General features: G+C 51.1%; 1 protein-coding gene across 1 annotated transcript in view; it reads right to left on the reverse strand.

Moving 5' to 3' along the window:
* Positions 1-12,806, reverse strand: part of Dlg3 (discs large MAGUK scaffold protein 3) — a 59,932-nt gene extending 47,126 nt beyond the window's left edge. The window contains 11 exon segments of the mRNA XM_042694892.1: positions 4,020-4,122; positions 4,505-4,661; positions 6,271-6,430; positions 7,051-7,195; positions 7,545-7,681; positions 8,018-8,102; positions 8,104-8,188; positions 8,402-8,526; positions 8,917-8,967; positions 9,228-9,281; positions 12,424-12,806. Coding sequence (XP_042550826.1) covers positions 4,020-4,122; positions 4,505-4,661; positions 6,271-6,430; positions 7,051-7,195; positions 7,545-7,681; positions 8,018-8,102; positions 8,104-8,188; positions 8,402-8,526; positions 8,917-8,967; positions 9,228-9,281; positions 12,424-12,780 — 1,459 coding nt within the window. The 5' untranslated portion in view covers positions 12,781-12,806.
* Positions 12,807-14,550: the final 1,744 nt, after the last annotated feature.

Here is a 14,550-nt window from a genome sequence, read left to right on the forward strand (position 1 = left end):
CAAGAGGCTGAGATCTAAGGAAGTTGGTTCAAAGCCAGCTGGGGCAGCAAAGTCTGTGAGACTCTTATCTCCGATAAACCACTCAAAACCGGAAGTGGTGCTGTGGCTCAAGTGGTAGAGCGCTCGCCTTGAGCTGAAGAGCTGAGGGGCAGCGCCCAGGCCCAGGGTTCAAGCCCCATGACCGACAAAAAATAATAATAATCTGCCCTCAAATGTGGATCCTGCCCCTTACTTGCTGTTTGACCCTGAACAAGTGATTCAACTTTTCAGACCTTCATTTTCCTCATTTATAAAATGGGGACATTTGCAAAATGTCCTAATAGCAAGCCCATCTTTCCCTTACTGGAGCAATTCCACAAATCACACAAAAATATTGTTTATTTCAGAATAGTGTGGAACAGAGACTTTTCAAGAGCCAGTTGTTTAAATTTTTCTATCTGAATTTTAAACAGGATTATATATGCCCAAGAACATAATGCTATTTTTAGCAAATAGGTAAGATTGCTGTGTCCACAGCAATCAGGAGTGAAACTATTAAAACAGCATCTCTCACTGTGGTACCTTTGTCATTTGACACTTCAATTCATATTTTAATATTTTCCAAAGCTTCATCATAAAAACACTTGTAAAGCACCCATACTAGGCATGATACAAAGCCCACAGAAAGGCATAGTCTATGCTTCATTATATTTTAATCCACATTAAATAAGCCATGTATATAAAAGAACCTAAAGGTTTGAGCATTCCCAAGTTGCCATCTAGCCCCAAGTGTCCAGGGGAAATACGTTAGGAAGAAACTATCTCCTAAACCTACCACCTTTCCAATGTTTGCCCTCTTTTATACATGAAAAGGAGAAAGGTCATGACAATGTTCTGAATTTTCTGTGGCAATAGAGGCATGCTCTCAGTCATTGAACTGTGGACCTAAATAGGGGAATTGGATGCTATCTGACTTATATCTCATTAAAGACATTTATAAAGACATAAAAATGTTCTTAGTGTGATTGTTATAATTAGTCAAAGCTATTTTTAAGCTTTCATGCTAAAGGCTGCACTAGTTCAGCAGCAGTGCGTCTACATAGTCCCTTCCCTTCTTTATATATCTTTCTTTCCCACATTCCTTTCCTAATCTTTCTTCTTTTATTTTTCCAATGCTTTTTCTGTTTTTCTTCCACTCTGGCCTAGGTCTTAAGTCTCTCTATTACAGCTATAATGTATGCCAACTGATGTACCTCAGGATTAAATGGACTGCTGACCCTGGGCACCTTGCCTTCATGACCTTAGTGAAATCACATTCTGGCTCTCCTGTGGTTGTTCTAGTGCTCTTTTCCAGCTCTTACTGTCTATGGGGAAAATTCTAAATAATGAACACTTACTTGCCAGATAACATACAAAGTCTCTGTCATTTTTGCCAACAGACATATATTAGGATTAATCATTTTGTAAATATCCGCTCTGATGCAATCTCCCAAAGAAGTATATTTATTTACAAAATGATCAATATGGAGTCTTTATTTTAAAAAAATATACTTAAAGAACATCTTGAGTGGAGAATGCTTGGTAGTTTCTAAGCAGATTCTAAGCGTCCTCTTTCAAACGAAACAAAACAAAGCAAAGCTTTTGTATGTTGGGGTCCTGCTGGATTTAGTAAAGCAAAAGAAAAAAAAAACCACTAAGACAACAGCCTTTCTAAGATTGCCTTAGAAGCCATTCAACTAAAGCCCGAGCGAAGAAAGGCTTTGTGAAGCAAGTGTTAGAAAGACCTGACGCAAGACAGCACCTCAACCTACATTATAAACTCTAGAAATGCTCAGAGAGCAATGAAAACTGCAAGAATCTCTGGATCTGAGTCAACTTGCAATTTTTTATACAAATCAGTTGCATTCCCCCAACAAAAGTCACAGAAATATGTAGTCACCAGTTTCCAACATACCACCACCAGACCGACTCCCAGTATTGTTTCCATTTGTGTCCAAGAACACGGAATAAAACTGAAAGAAACATCAATTTCTCTTACACACACACACACGCAAAACAGTATTTCCTTTGCAGAACCTGCACTACTAAGTTGTAGGCACGAAATGGATAAAAACTAGTTAGTTGCTAATAAGAAGTCCAAAGACCTGTCCTGAGACCAAACCACACTCATATACATCATAAAGACAATAACCCTAGGGTGCATTCTTTGCCAGGAGACAGAAGGCTAAATGTGGACAGAAATGACTCCAAGGATGCATTTGCATCCCTGTTTCCCACTAGCTCAGAGCCATAGGCTCTCCTGATAAAGTTACCTCCCTGAATCCAGTCCCCATCGGAGAAACCTCATGCAAAAAAAGGTGGCAGGCCCTTTCTCCGTGGATTCGAGCTCAGGAGGAGGGGCGCAAAGGAAAAATGTGGGTGCTTGGTCACTGGGATCCCAGCCTGTCCCTTCTCCTGATCGAACTAAACACCTGCCAGTAACAGTCCCTTCCTCCAGTTCAGGAACTGGCCCTCAGGCCTAAGCGTTCAAGGAACCCAGGCGCCGCAGCCCTAGGGGACAAAGGCCAGGCTTACCAAGGGAGGGGAGGCAAAAGAAGTTGGGCAGGGAATTAAACCCTTCGGAACAAAGAGGAGGAGGACACGAGACTCTCAAGCCAACTGCGATTGTTCCCCAAGGTTGGGTGGAGAAATGCGTGGGGGGGGGGGGGGGGAATGGGAAGACTTCGAACATTCCTCTGACGAAAGGAACCAGGGCGCTGGTGGGGTGCAGCAGCTGGCAGGAAGGCGGCTGCCGGCAGGAAGGAGGCTGCTGGCACGACTGGAGCTCTGGAGCACGAAAGGGGCACAGACTGGGTGAGGGGAGGTGATGGCAAAGAAGTTGAAAGCCAGAGAGGCCCCAGTGGAAACCACCCTCCCTTCCCCCATTGCTCAGCTCAGGACCGGAGGGAACCCTCAGGAGGAACTCGGAAAGGGGGCCGGGAGTACACTGCGAAGGTACTGGTGGAGAGCGCAGAGTGGGGAACAAAGTGTTGGAAAAAAGGCTGAGAACAGAACTGTAGAGAGGCTAGGGGGGACTGTAAAGGGGCCTGACCCCCGTCCGTCCCACCTCACCTGGCGCCGGGTCGGAGTCCAGGTCTAGTGCTGAGGAAGTGCCAGCTCCAGCCAGCTCCTCCGGCCAGCGCGGGAGACCACGGACACAAAGCGGGGAGCGCGGGAGGAGTGGAGGAGGGAGAAGAGGGGGAGGGTGAGAGGAGGAGGAGGAGGAGACGCCTGAGGCCCGAGGGGGGGGAGGGGAGGGGCACCCCGCCGCCCTCCGCCTGGGTCAGAGGGCGGGGCGTACGGTTGGAGGGCTGCGTTTGACCGGCCAATAGTTATCCCGCCGGCCGGCAGGCTAGGGCGCGCCTTCCCGCAGCTCACCTCGACACCTGGGTCTTGGCTGCCCCAGCCAATCAGATGTGTTCATTTGCATGACTGGCCCCTCCTGCTCTTCCCAGCCTGGTGCTGCTTTCTCAGAGTACAAAGAAAGTCCCCCTACTTGGGGGGGGGGGGGGAGGTCCACTTTAGATCCCTTACACCAAAAAACATAGTGTCGCTTTTTCATCACGGATAAGGGTCTCTTAGTCGTTTAGATGTGTGGAAAGAAATCTTTTAGGGTGGATTTTATCCACCCTTGAAGTCCAACTAAGAGCTGTTCTCCCATTCCATACCACACAATTCCCCGATATTTGCTTCTGAGCCCTTCGCCTCCCCTCCCCTTTTCCAACCACCCTAATCTCAGTGCTTCTTCCCGTAAACTGCTGCCCACTACTGGTTTCGTGCAGCACTGCAGCCCCTAGCCGACTCTGAGCACAACTTTGATTAATGCTCCCAAACCAACCAAATCAATTAACCCTTGTCCAGAGATGGAAAAAGAGAGGTTACTGCACTAGGGTAGCAGAGACCTAGCCAAGTGGCTTTGTTACATGTGGTAGAAAGAGACAATATTTATTATGAGTTGTAATTTCCCCCACATCATTTCTTCCCACCTTCCCTTATCCTACCTTCTGGTCTGTACTGGGCCACAATGGTGACTGACTGGCCAGCTCGTTTTAGAGCAGCAGCCGCCTGCTCATGTGTTGCATTCCTCAGGTTCACTCCATTCACCTGCCCAAAGAGAGTAACTATGAGCCACCGCAAAGGCTAGAAAGAGTCCTCTGTCATAGCAGTTAGAAGACACTGATAGCCCATCTCTCAGCCTATTTAAATATGTTACCCCAAAGCCCATACTTGCTCTGCCAAAATCAGATCTGAAGGATTTGGCAAAATATCCTAGTGTAATAATTATCATCGTGGAAGTCAAATGCCAAGCGGGGTTAGGATCTAAAGGCTATTTCTTCCTCAAGGATTTCTATGAAGACAATTTAAAAGTTCTCCAGTCCTTGGCCCTCCTCTTATCTGAAGAAGCCTTCCTTGGAAGAAGCAAGGATTCCCCTCCTCCATTTTAGACTGGCACACCTCCCATCCTCCCACCTCAACTTTGTCTCACCGATAAGATCCGGTCTCCCCTGCGCAGCTCCCCACTCAGGTCGGCTGGGCCTCCTGCCAGGATGAAGGAGACAAAAATGCCTTCTCCATCCTCTCCTCCTACAATGTTGAAGCCCAGGCCTGTGGAGCCTTTGTGCAGGATGATCTTGCGGGGCTCTCTGGTGGGAAAGGATTGACAATATGAAAGCGACAAGGAAGTATTGTTACTGTGAGGGTCAGCCTGGAACAACACCCATACTCACTGTAAAAGTCAGAGTTTGGTTCCTGTGTATGATACCCTGTTCCTCCCTTCCTTTCTTGAAACCTGCTTGGTTGCTGTTTTGTATCAGGTGCCAAGTTTCGGTTCCTCTTTTCTCCTCCTTCCGAAATTCTTGGAATCAACTTCCCAATGGACAATTCATGATGCTTTTGAGTCAACAAACCCTTACACTGAACCCTAGAATCCAAATCTCAGAGTCCCCTCAATGGATCTCCTCTTCCCCAGAGTCTGCTGTCTATCAACCAGTGAGATGGGGCCTGTGAGCTAGTTATGGGCAGTGAATTGCTCTGGATTGATGGTACTCACCATCCACAAGATGTGTGTATAAATTTATCCCTGTGCCTCTACAGTCTCAAAATTTCACCCACCAACTCTGTTCCTCCTACCTTCTCCCAACAACATACAGGATTTGGTCAGCAGTTATCACTGTGTAGCAGAGTGGGAGACTAAACATGTGGTATACATGTGCTACACATGTGGGGGACTGAGATAAAGAAATCCCAGATCCCCAAAAGGTGTTTAGAGGCTAACTGAAGAGAAGAGACAAGGCCATAAAAAATCTGGCTAAAGCTAACAACTGCACTCAAGGAGCCCGTCTTTAAATGGTCAAAGTGTCATCAAGATAAGAGGAAATACCTGCCCATATACACAAACTCATTCCCAGCACAATCTACAGGCCCACCTTCACTGGTTCTAGATATTTTTCCTTAGAAGAGCCCCAAGTGCCAAGCCGACTCCTCTCTCCCTCCCAGTTTCAGGATAAAGTCTCCCTACCTGGCATCCCCTCCATGCCGAAGGGAGATGAGCGGCCAGGCCCACCTCTGCGAAGCCCTTCTCCAAGCAGAAGCCGAGGCTGAGCCCAAGCCCAGGGCCAAGCCAGAACCTGAGAACTTTTGGGTCCTCTCCATGGCTCCTCTGGTTGTCCCCCAACAGCCTACCCTTCTGGCTCCACCGCAGCCGGCCCAACAGCCTCTCAGGCCCCACCCCGCAAACCTGTCCCTGGGAATCCTGGCCGGCCCGACCAGTTCCACCGCCAGGCCTGCAGCTGCCGCCGCCGCCGCCGCCGCCACGGTAGGGCGGGGCAGGTCCCTGCGCGGCACCCCTGAGGGCCAGTCTCTCAGAGTCCCACCAATCCCATCGGCTACATGGCTTTTCAGTTATTCAGAATGGTTTGTAGCACAGGGGGCTGCAAAGTGTCTCAGGGCAGGAAAGCCTGGGGCCCTTCCACCTCTTCATACCCCCCACCCTAAACCCAACCCCACTTTTGGATCTAGGCCACTCGCTTGGCACTCCCCCTGATGGTGGAAATTGTCCTTGCAGCCATCTCTGCGTTCTGGAGCCCGAAAGGGCAGACATCCAGCCCCCAGACCTCCCAGCAGGGAGTGATGAAGGCCTAGTTTCTCTTCTTTGTCATACTTAAAGGAAGTCTGTCGCCAGCCTGAAACAGATTCTTCTCCTTCTCCCCGCCCCCGCCCTCCTGGGTGGGTCGAAAGAGCTGAGGAACTTACCTGGTGAAGTCCTCCTCCACCAGCATGTGCCTGGGGATAGGAGAGTAGCGGGTCGGGGGAACCTGAGGGGGAGCAGGGTAGCTGACCTTGCTCTCCACTGCCCCAAGATAACCCAGGCTGGAATTATGGCTTATGTGGTTGTCAGCCAAGGCAGTAAAAGCTGGGATCAAGAAAGGGAGACAAAAGTTCAGATATGTTCCAAGCAATTACCCCCTTCCATGCAAGTATTTATCCCACTCCCTTCTTTTCAATGACTTTTCAACTCACATCCCACTTCATGTGCAAAAACGACCAAGAGATGCTGATTCCTCAGGCCGCTCCTCCCCACTCCATCCACCCCCCACCCACCCACCCAAGGCTCCTCCTCCGCAGTCCCTTTTCTAAATCCTGGGATCACTCCTGTGACTCTTAGAAAGAGCTGAAGTCAAGGCAGTCTACAAAGAAAGGCATGACTAGAGGTGTGACTAATAATAATCCCTCACATCTCTGTAGCCTAATACAGTTTTCTAAGAGCTTTCTCATCCATGATCTCATTTGATCCTATGAGGAAGGCAGCACATATATCATTAGGTCCTCTGGGCCAAAGAGGAAACCAAACAGGTTAAAAGGACTTGTCCAAGGACATCGAGCTCCAAGGGACAGCTGAGACCTGACAGTTGAGACTCAGTTATGAACACTATTCTTTGCACTTGCTCTCTTAATGAGGGACATAGATAGTTTCCCCTTCCAAACCCAGGAAACAGAGCTTTGGGTGAGGGGCAAGGGCTGATAGGTACGTACTGCTGGCGTAGTCAGGAGGAGCATACATGTCGTTGAGGTGGAGGCTGCCTGGCTTGGCCACCTTCAGATAGACCATATCGGATGTGTTCTTCAGAGAGGCCACAGCTTCCTCATGTCTCACATCCTGAAGATTGGTGTTGTTCACCTAAAAGAAGAAGAGGCTTTGTGTAGGATTTGGGAGAAAGGAAGACTCCCGGGAAGCCTGAAGAATGATGCCCTTTCTGTGAAATTCCACAGTGTTCTAATAAAGGTCCAAATATAGTATCATAAAGACACAAGACAGGCAGGAGGTTGGGGTAAGGGCAGGTGAGGGTATCCCTACCTTGGAAAGAACTTGGGCCATGGTATCTGGGCAAATACAGGTCATGATATTCTTGAAACTCCCTAATTACCTACTCCCTCAGTGAGGTTTAGGTGGAATGAGGGTACCAGAACTCCCCCACCCTATCCCCCACACAACTACCATTTGGGCATCCCTGTGAAGGCTGTCTCACCGCCAGCAGCCGGTCCCCAATCTGTAGGCGTCCATCTTTCTGAGCAGCTCCCCCCTCAATGATCTTGGTGATGTAGATGCTGTTGTCTCCTGGGATGTGCTGGTTGCCAATGCCCCCAGCAATGCTGAAACCCAGGCCTAAATGACACCAGCAGAAAGTGGGAGAGGGACACAAGGGGAGGTTAGTGTTCAATTCATTCCAAAGCCAACTCCCCTCCTCCAGATGTCACACTTCTTCCCTCCCTACTACCAACCTCCCTCCTCCCCTGGAATCCCAGCACTAGGTTGGCTAATAAGGGTGTAGACCTGAAGCCAAGAAAGACAGCTGTGAGCTGTAACTGGAGGGTGAGGGGGGTGGTCATGCTAAGAGTAAGGCAGATCCCTTCCATTCTTCATGGGGGCCAGTCAGAACCTGCGGTTGTGGGGGGGGGGGAGAGGGGTAGTCTGTGGCTAGAGGAACCTGGAGGGCCGCACCTTTGGGCCCTTTGAGCAGATTGACCTCCATGATGGTCTCAGGTGGGGGCTGTCGCCTCCGAACCACCAACCGCACCACCGGGCCCTGCCTCCTTCAGCGCCTCCACAGCCCGGCTGTGTACCACCTCCGACACGTCCACCTCATTCACCCGCAGCACACAGTCATTCACCCTGTGGGGGAAGCCCAAGAGGCATGACGCTCTGCTACCACCCCCTTCCATCCTTTCTCCTACTGTCTTTCTCCCCTGTCTTCCCCTCCCTCTTTCTCCTCACCCTCTTCCTCTCAGACTAATGGAGAGGAAGGGTCATCCTGCAAGTCTGGCCTTTCTCCATTCATCTCCATCCTGCCCTTTCACCCACAGCCCTATTTCCAGATCATCTTACCCCAGCCTCCCATCCATGGCAGCTGCTCCACCAGGGATGATCTTGGTAATAAAGATGCCAGGGTCATCAGGGACATGGGGGTTGTCAATGCCACCTGCAATACTGAAGCCCAGGCCAGAGTTGCCCTGCAGAAGGTAGGTGAAAGGGCACAGTTGTTTAACTCTGAGGACAAAAGGAGGGTTCTGGTCCACCATCTCCCTCTATGTCTCAGAGCAGATTAGCCGGGTGCTGGAGCTCATTCATCAGAAACCTGGCAGTTTACCAGCCCCTGTTGACCATTCTTATCAGGAGGCCTTGAAAATCCATCCTCTCCCCAATTCCCCGGGCCTTGGCAAGCAAGGTCAATTAATATTTGTTAGCGAGTTGATTGACTGATGCAGTGTTGTGGCTTCCAAAGGCCTCTGTTGCCCTATCCTCTCAATGGAGGCTCTCACATGATGCTTGAATGTGCTGTTCAGGAGCCTCCACACTCCTGAATCCAGCCCTCCCTTCCCTCTTTTGTCCTCCCCACTCACCCGTTCGAGTACTATCTCCTCATACTTGAACATGCCATCGCTGCCATTCACCTAGGGAAAAACATAGGCACTCTCCTCAGTGCTTCCTGTCCCTCCTTCCAACCATTTGCCCTCTGGCCAGCCTGCCCCCCTTCCCCACTCCCACCAAGATTCCAAGCACACCCAGGGCACCTCTAGGCCAAAGATGGGGACAGGCTGACTCCAAGAGGTCCACTCCCCTCCCCTTGTTTCCAACCATATCAGGCCAAACCCAGCTGCTCATTTAGCCCAGATCAATTGTCTGGAACTGAGCCAGCCAGTGGTGCACTCACCGAAAGGCTGGGCTCCAGGGCCTCGGGGCTCACTAGGAGGGGTGCAGGGCTGGCCTAAGGGGATGGCAGAGATGGAGCATGGAGGGCAAACCACACCACACCCAGCATTCATAGGGGGCACCCAAAGACCTGGTCAAGGAAACCTCCCCTTCCAAACCACAGCTTTGCTTTGCCCACCATGGGAATCCTAGACTCCTACCATGTCACAGCTGGAAGGACAGCAGACACCATCTTGTCCAACCATTTTATAGGACACCTAGTGACACTGAGACCCAGTGAGTTTGGAATGTGCCTGAGTACACTGGAAATTACTGGCAGAGGGCTGTGTGTGGCCAGAATATGGCTTCTCAGATTCTTTCTGGATTAAATCAAGCTTCAAGGACACTGATGCTTTGACCACTCCTTCTTCCCTCAGCAGATCTTAAAGGAAAAGGAATACCTTAGGAGTACTTCAGAGTACCTTAGGAATCCTCATTCTATCCTGCCTTCAAGTGGCTTCAAGGACCCAACTCTTCAAATGGATAGAAGGAGTCAAAGACCTAATTCATTTTCTACCAAGGGACGTTAGATCCTGAACCTTTTGTGTGTCTAGGAGAAAGGGCCAGGGATAGGATCTGATTCGGAATCTAAAGCCAATCCAGGGGAAGGTTAGGAACAGGGTAGACACAATTCCCTATGGGGGAGAAATAAATGGCCCATGGATGCTGAATTAGCAGCAAAGCCCATGGTATTCAACCCACAGTAGCCATGGAAGGAGAGGGAGGAAAGGGGTCAGAAACCCAAGATTGGTTTGATCAAACCATAGAGGTGGCTTTCAAGGCAGGACACACTTGTGGCCTTTTTTTTTTCCAAGAGGAAATCTGATTCTGTTCAGATCTACTCCATGATTTCACAAATCTCTAAGAATGGAGGAGCTCTTGCCTCTCACCCCAGGTATCCTGGCATGGTCCCTAATCTTTTTCTGGCAGTGCTGTCCTTTTCCTGACCCCTTGGCCCAGAAGAGGAGAGCTGGAAATCCAGGATGGGAGCTGTTTCACATGTCCTACTCTCCTTCCCCCTTTCTACCCCACCCCATACACTTTTAGCTTTGAGAAGCGTAGAGAAGACATGGAGAGGGGTGGAGTCATGCTAGTCAGACCCATTTCTGGGTCTGACCTCCAGGACTTCATGCTGTATAGCCTGGGAGTCAGTGGAAAGACTCTAGCTAGCTGCAGTCTTGTCCTGGTCCCTCATCCCAGCAGGAAAAATCTATGACTGTTCAGAAACCCCCACACCAACACAGCTGCCCGAAATGCCATGCAGCAGACACCGGATAAAGGCAATCCATGCAGCTCTCTTATGCATCTGGTGTGCCATGTGTGCCCACATGTGACAAGCCATGCTTCAAGCACATTTCAAGTGGTACCCAGTGGCTCCCAGCTCTAGTGGTCCACTCTCCAATCCCTATCCCATCCCCACTCAGACATCTTGCTCAGAGGGCCAGAAGCCATCCAGGGATTATTCCTAGCAAAAAAGAAAAAAAACCTAGCCAATTGGCTCGACCCTATGATTGGCACTCATCTTCCAGCTGGGTAGGACAGGGATTAGGGGTTGCTTGCAAAGGGAGGATCGAAAGAGAGAAAGAGGGCAAATGATAGGGAAGGATTCACTGGAGAGGGCAAGGAGCCAAGGCAAGGGACAAGGAAGCGGTAAGCGAGGACAGACAGAAGGCCAGAACAGAGGATGCTCCTCCCCACGAAGTCCCCACCTTTGCTTCTGAGCAAGAATACACCCTATCCCCTGAGGAGGACAGAGGCGACCAGTATGGTCACCAGCTTGGGGCAGTCAGCACCTGCCCTCGACAGCAAAGCTTCTTCCTCCTCTCAACCCACACAGGGGGCTGCAGAGCAAAATAACCAGACAGGCCCTCCGCAATGTGAGCCAGGGACCTGGCTCTGCCGGCCCAGCCTCCATTTTGCTGCTTCTCCCACAGATGCTCCTTCCATTTTCTAAGCTGGCAGTTTAGGCTGGGAGTGGAAGCCAGAGTTGTGCCCAGCACCCAGGGGTTCCCAAGCTGTGCCAAGTCAGGTCCAGGGAGGCTAAGCTTGCTCCTATCTGGGGGTAGCTAAAGGGGACCTGCCCCACTGGGGCTAGCTCCTGCACCAGGGCAGCTGCCCCTTGGCTAGTTCCAGGCACCATGCCTGCTCTGGAGCAAGGAAGCATTCATTCCTGCCCCCCCCCCTTAACATACACACTTCAGAGCTGCTTGGACAAAAGAGTCCATCCTTCTCAGCAGCCTCTCAGCTTTCCTTGGGACGTGTCTCTAGCCTCCTCTCCCTCCCCTCCCTTGCCTGTCAATCGCCTCTCACAAGAGACAACACACACACACACACACACCACCACCACCACCACACAGAGGCACACGCATGCACACTCTTGCAGACACTTGCACACACACATACATATATATATATATATATGCATATATATATATATATATATATATATGCAGCCATATACATCCAAGCAAATCCAGCTATCCTTTCAGCCTCATCTACACGGGACACCTCCATGATTCAGAGAGACAGCCACACATGTCCATGTGCATATTCACACACAAAGGGACTGGGACTAAGAAGGGCTCATGGCATCGAGGGATGAAGCTCAGCAAGCGGGCACATGGACTCCTCTACATAGATTCACAGGAGCTCTCCTGCCTCCCTTCACACACTCTAGCACACACACACACACACACACACACACACACACACATGCCCCCCCTATGCAGAGCACCATGCCCCCTCCTCCCCTCCTGTGGAGACACACACCACACACAACCCCCGCAGAACCTCCCGCCCCCTGCCAGACATAGAGACACTGCCAACCTCCCCCTGCCCCCACCCCACTGAAAGAAACCCAATTCCCCCAAGCAAGAAAATGTGCCCCTTCGCCATACCTTCACCCCCTGAGATACATATAGCTCTTTCCAATCTCCTCTAAATAGACACACACACACACACACACACACCTAAACAGACACACAGGGAGCCACACATTTCTAGCCATGTCTCTGCCCAGCTGCAGTGCTAGAGCTTAGGGTCCACAAGCTTGGAACTCGAGCAACCCCTCTGCACCCCAGGCCTCTAGGCCCCCCACTCTCCAGCCCTCCTGGGTTGCCCTCCCACCCCCCCCCCCCACACCGTCCGCTAGTCCATACCTGCTCATACCAGTCCCGGTTGGTACAGGTGCACTCAGGCCACCAGCTGGGGCCACTGCCGTTGAGTTTGGGGGTGCTCTTGCCTGGGACTGGCTTTGGAGGCACTGGCCCCACATCTCGACCAGTGGGGATGAGCTTGGCCTTGGTGCGAGGGGTGGGGGTGGCTCCTGCTTGTGAAGGCAGGGTCTGAGAGCTATAGCCCCCATAACTGGAGCTGGCTCCATTGCCCCCAGCTGGCCCGTAGGGGTCGGGCACCTGCCAGTCTCCATAGCCAGGAGGCTCAAGACGCCGCAGGGCGGCCAGGCGGGTCACCTCATAGCACTCAGGGCACTTACAGCAGTGCTGGTGCTTGTGCATGGCACTGCCCCCCGCGGCTCGGACCCCCCAGCCCACGCCAGTTTCCACGCCGACGCCGACACCGCCACCGCCGCCAGGCTCTCGGGCACACTCACACTGCTCTGACCAGGAAGGGGGGGGCACCCGTGGGGGCGCCCGGGCGGAGCGGGGCCTGGGTCCGGGCGGGCGTCCTGGGGCTTCTGCCCCCACGCTGCCCCGCACCCATGGCTCCCCCTCCAGCACTGGCGGCTCCGTGTCGCCCGTCGTGGCTCCTGGGCCGAGGCCCAGTGGCAAAGAAGAAGTGGGAGCCCAGGCAGTGGCTGGATGCAGCGAGGACCGCTTCTGCTCTGGTCCTCAGGATGAATCTGAGTGGAGTCAAGAGCATCTCTCCCCGGCTCCCTTCTCAGTTGATTCCAGCCAATCAGCGTAAAGAATCAGGCAGCGGCAGCGGCAGCGGCAGGAATGCTAAACAGCCGCTCCTTAAAGGAACAGTGACAGAGGCGACCCCAGGCTCAGACCCAGCTCCCCAGATCTCTGGGGTAACGCCGATCATGAAGTTGGAGTGAATGATATGGGTCACCAGAGAGTTCAAATGCACGGTCTCATGCCCTTATACCCCCAATTTCAGCCCCTCTTCCATCCACTCCACCCCGCCCCACTTCCAAGAGGGAGTTGCAGGGAGATGCTCAATGGGTCCCCGGGCTTGCTCTGAGCTGGAGCTACCAGAAGTAAAGACTTGAGGCAGCAGAGCGGGCCAAATGGACGTTGAAGCAGAGAGAGAGAGAGAGAGAGAGAGAGAGAGAGAGAGAGAGAGAGAGAGAGAGAGCCAGCCAGCCAGCCAGACAGACAGACAGACAGACAGACAGAGATAGAGAGACAAAGACAGACAGAGACAGTGACAGAGAGAGACACAGAGAGACACAGAGAGAGAGGGAGGAGGGAGAGGGACAGGGAGGGAGAAACATTCTCTACTCTAAGGAAAAGGACAACATATAAAGTCTGCTTCTTTCAGTGCATCCCCACCAGAACCATTGTTCTCTTCTCCTCTAGGCCCTGAAATGACTGTGACCTCATACTTGACCTTCTTAAATCCATCACCAATGTGGGACTCAAACCCAAAATAGGTAGTAGTAGAAAACGACTTTTCCAAGGCTCACACACATCTGTCTCTATGGTGGTTATGTTGAGGGAAGGAGCTGCAGGATGCTAAGGGAAGATTCTAGGACAGAAGGAAAGGTAAGAAGAGAACTAAAGTGAGAGAAGCCATTCTATGGGTCTGGAGAAGCCTCTCCTGGCTTAGCTGTTGGAAAGAGGAGGAAGAAGGTAATAATCCAGGAAAATGATGTCTTTTTCTTGTTTGCTTATTTATTTAGTCTTTCTATAGTCCAGGCTGGCCTGGAAGTCACTATCTTCCTGTTTCAGCCTCCTGAGTTCTGGGATTACAGGAGTACAACACCATGGCTGGCTTTTTGTTGTTCTTGTTTTGTGATTACAAACAAGTAACTGAGTCTTTCAAAGTCTTAAGTGCTTTACATGCAAACAAAAACCTCACCAAAGCAATATTATTATTGTCTTAATTTTGCCAATGAGAAATGGGGTTTGAGAGGTGTTCACATTGCGAGGTAACACAGTTGAAAGGGACAGAAATAGGATACAAATCCTTGCAATGGGGATTCCAGAGTCTATGCTCTGAAGCAATCTAATGCAATTGGTATACTTTTCAAAAAGTTCTCCTCCAGAATTTAGATCTAAGTTCAATCCAACTTTGTTCAAGACTTCGACACGGGTGCT

Source organism: Dipodomys spectabilis, unplaced genomic scaffold (assembly GCF_019054845.1).
Source record: "Dipodomys spectabilis isolate Male_0828 unplaced genomic scaffold, ASM1905484v1 ptg000176l, whole genome shotgun sequence".
Classification (NCBI taxonomy): Eukaryota; Metazoa; Chordata; class Mammalia; order Rodentia; family Heteromyidae; genus Dipodomys; species Dipodomys spectabilis.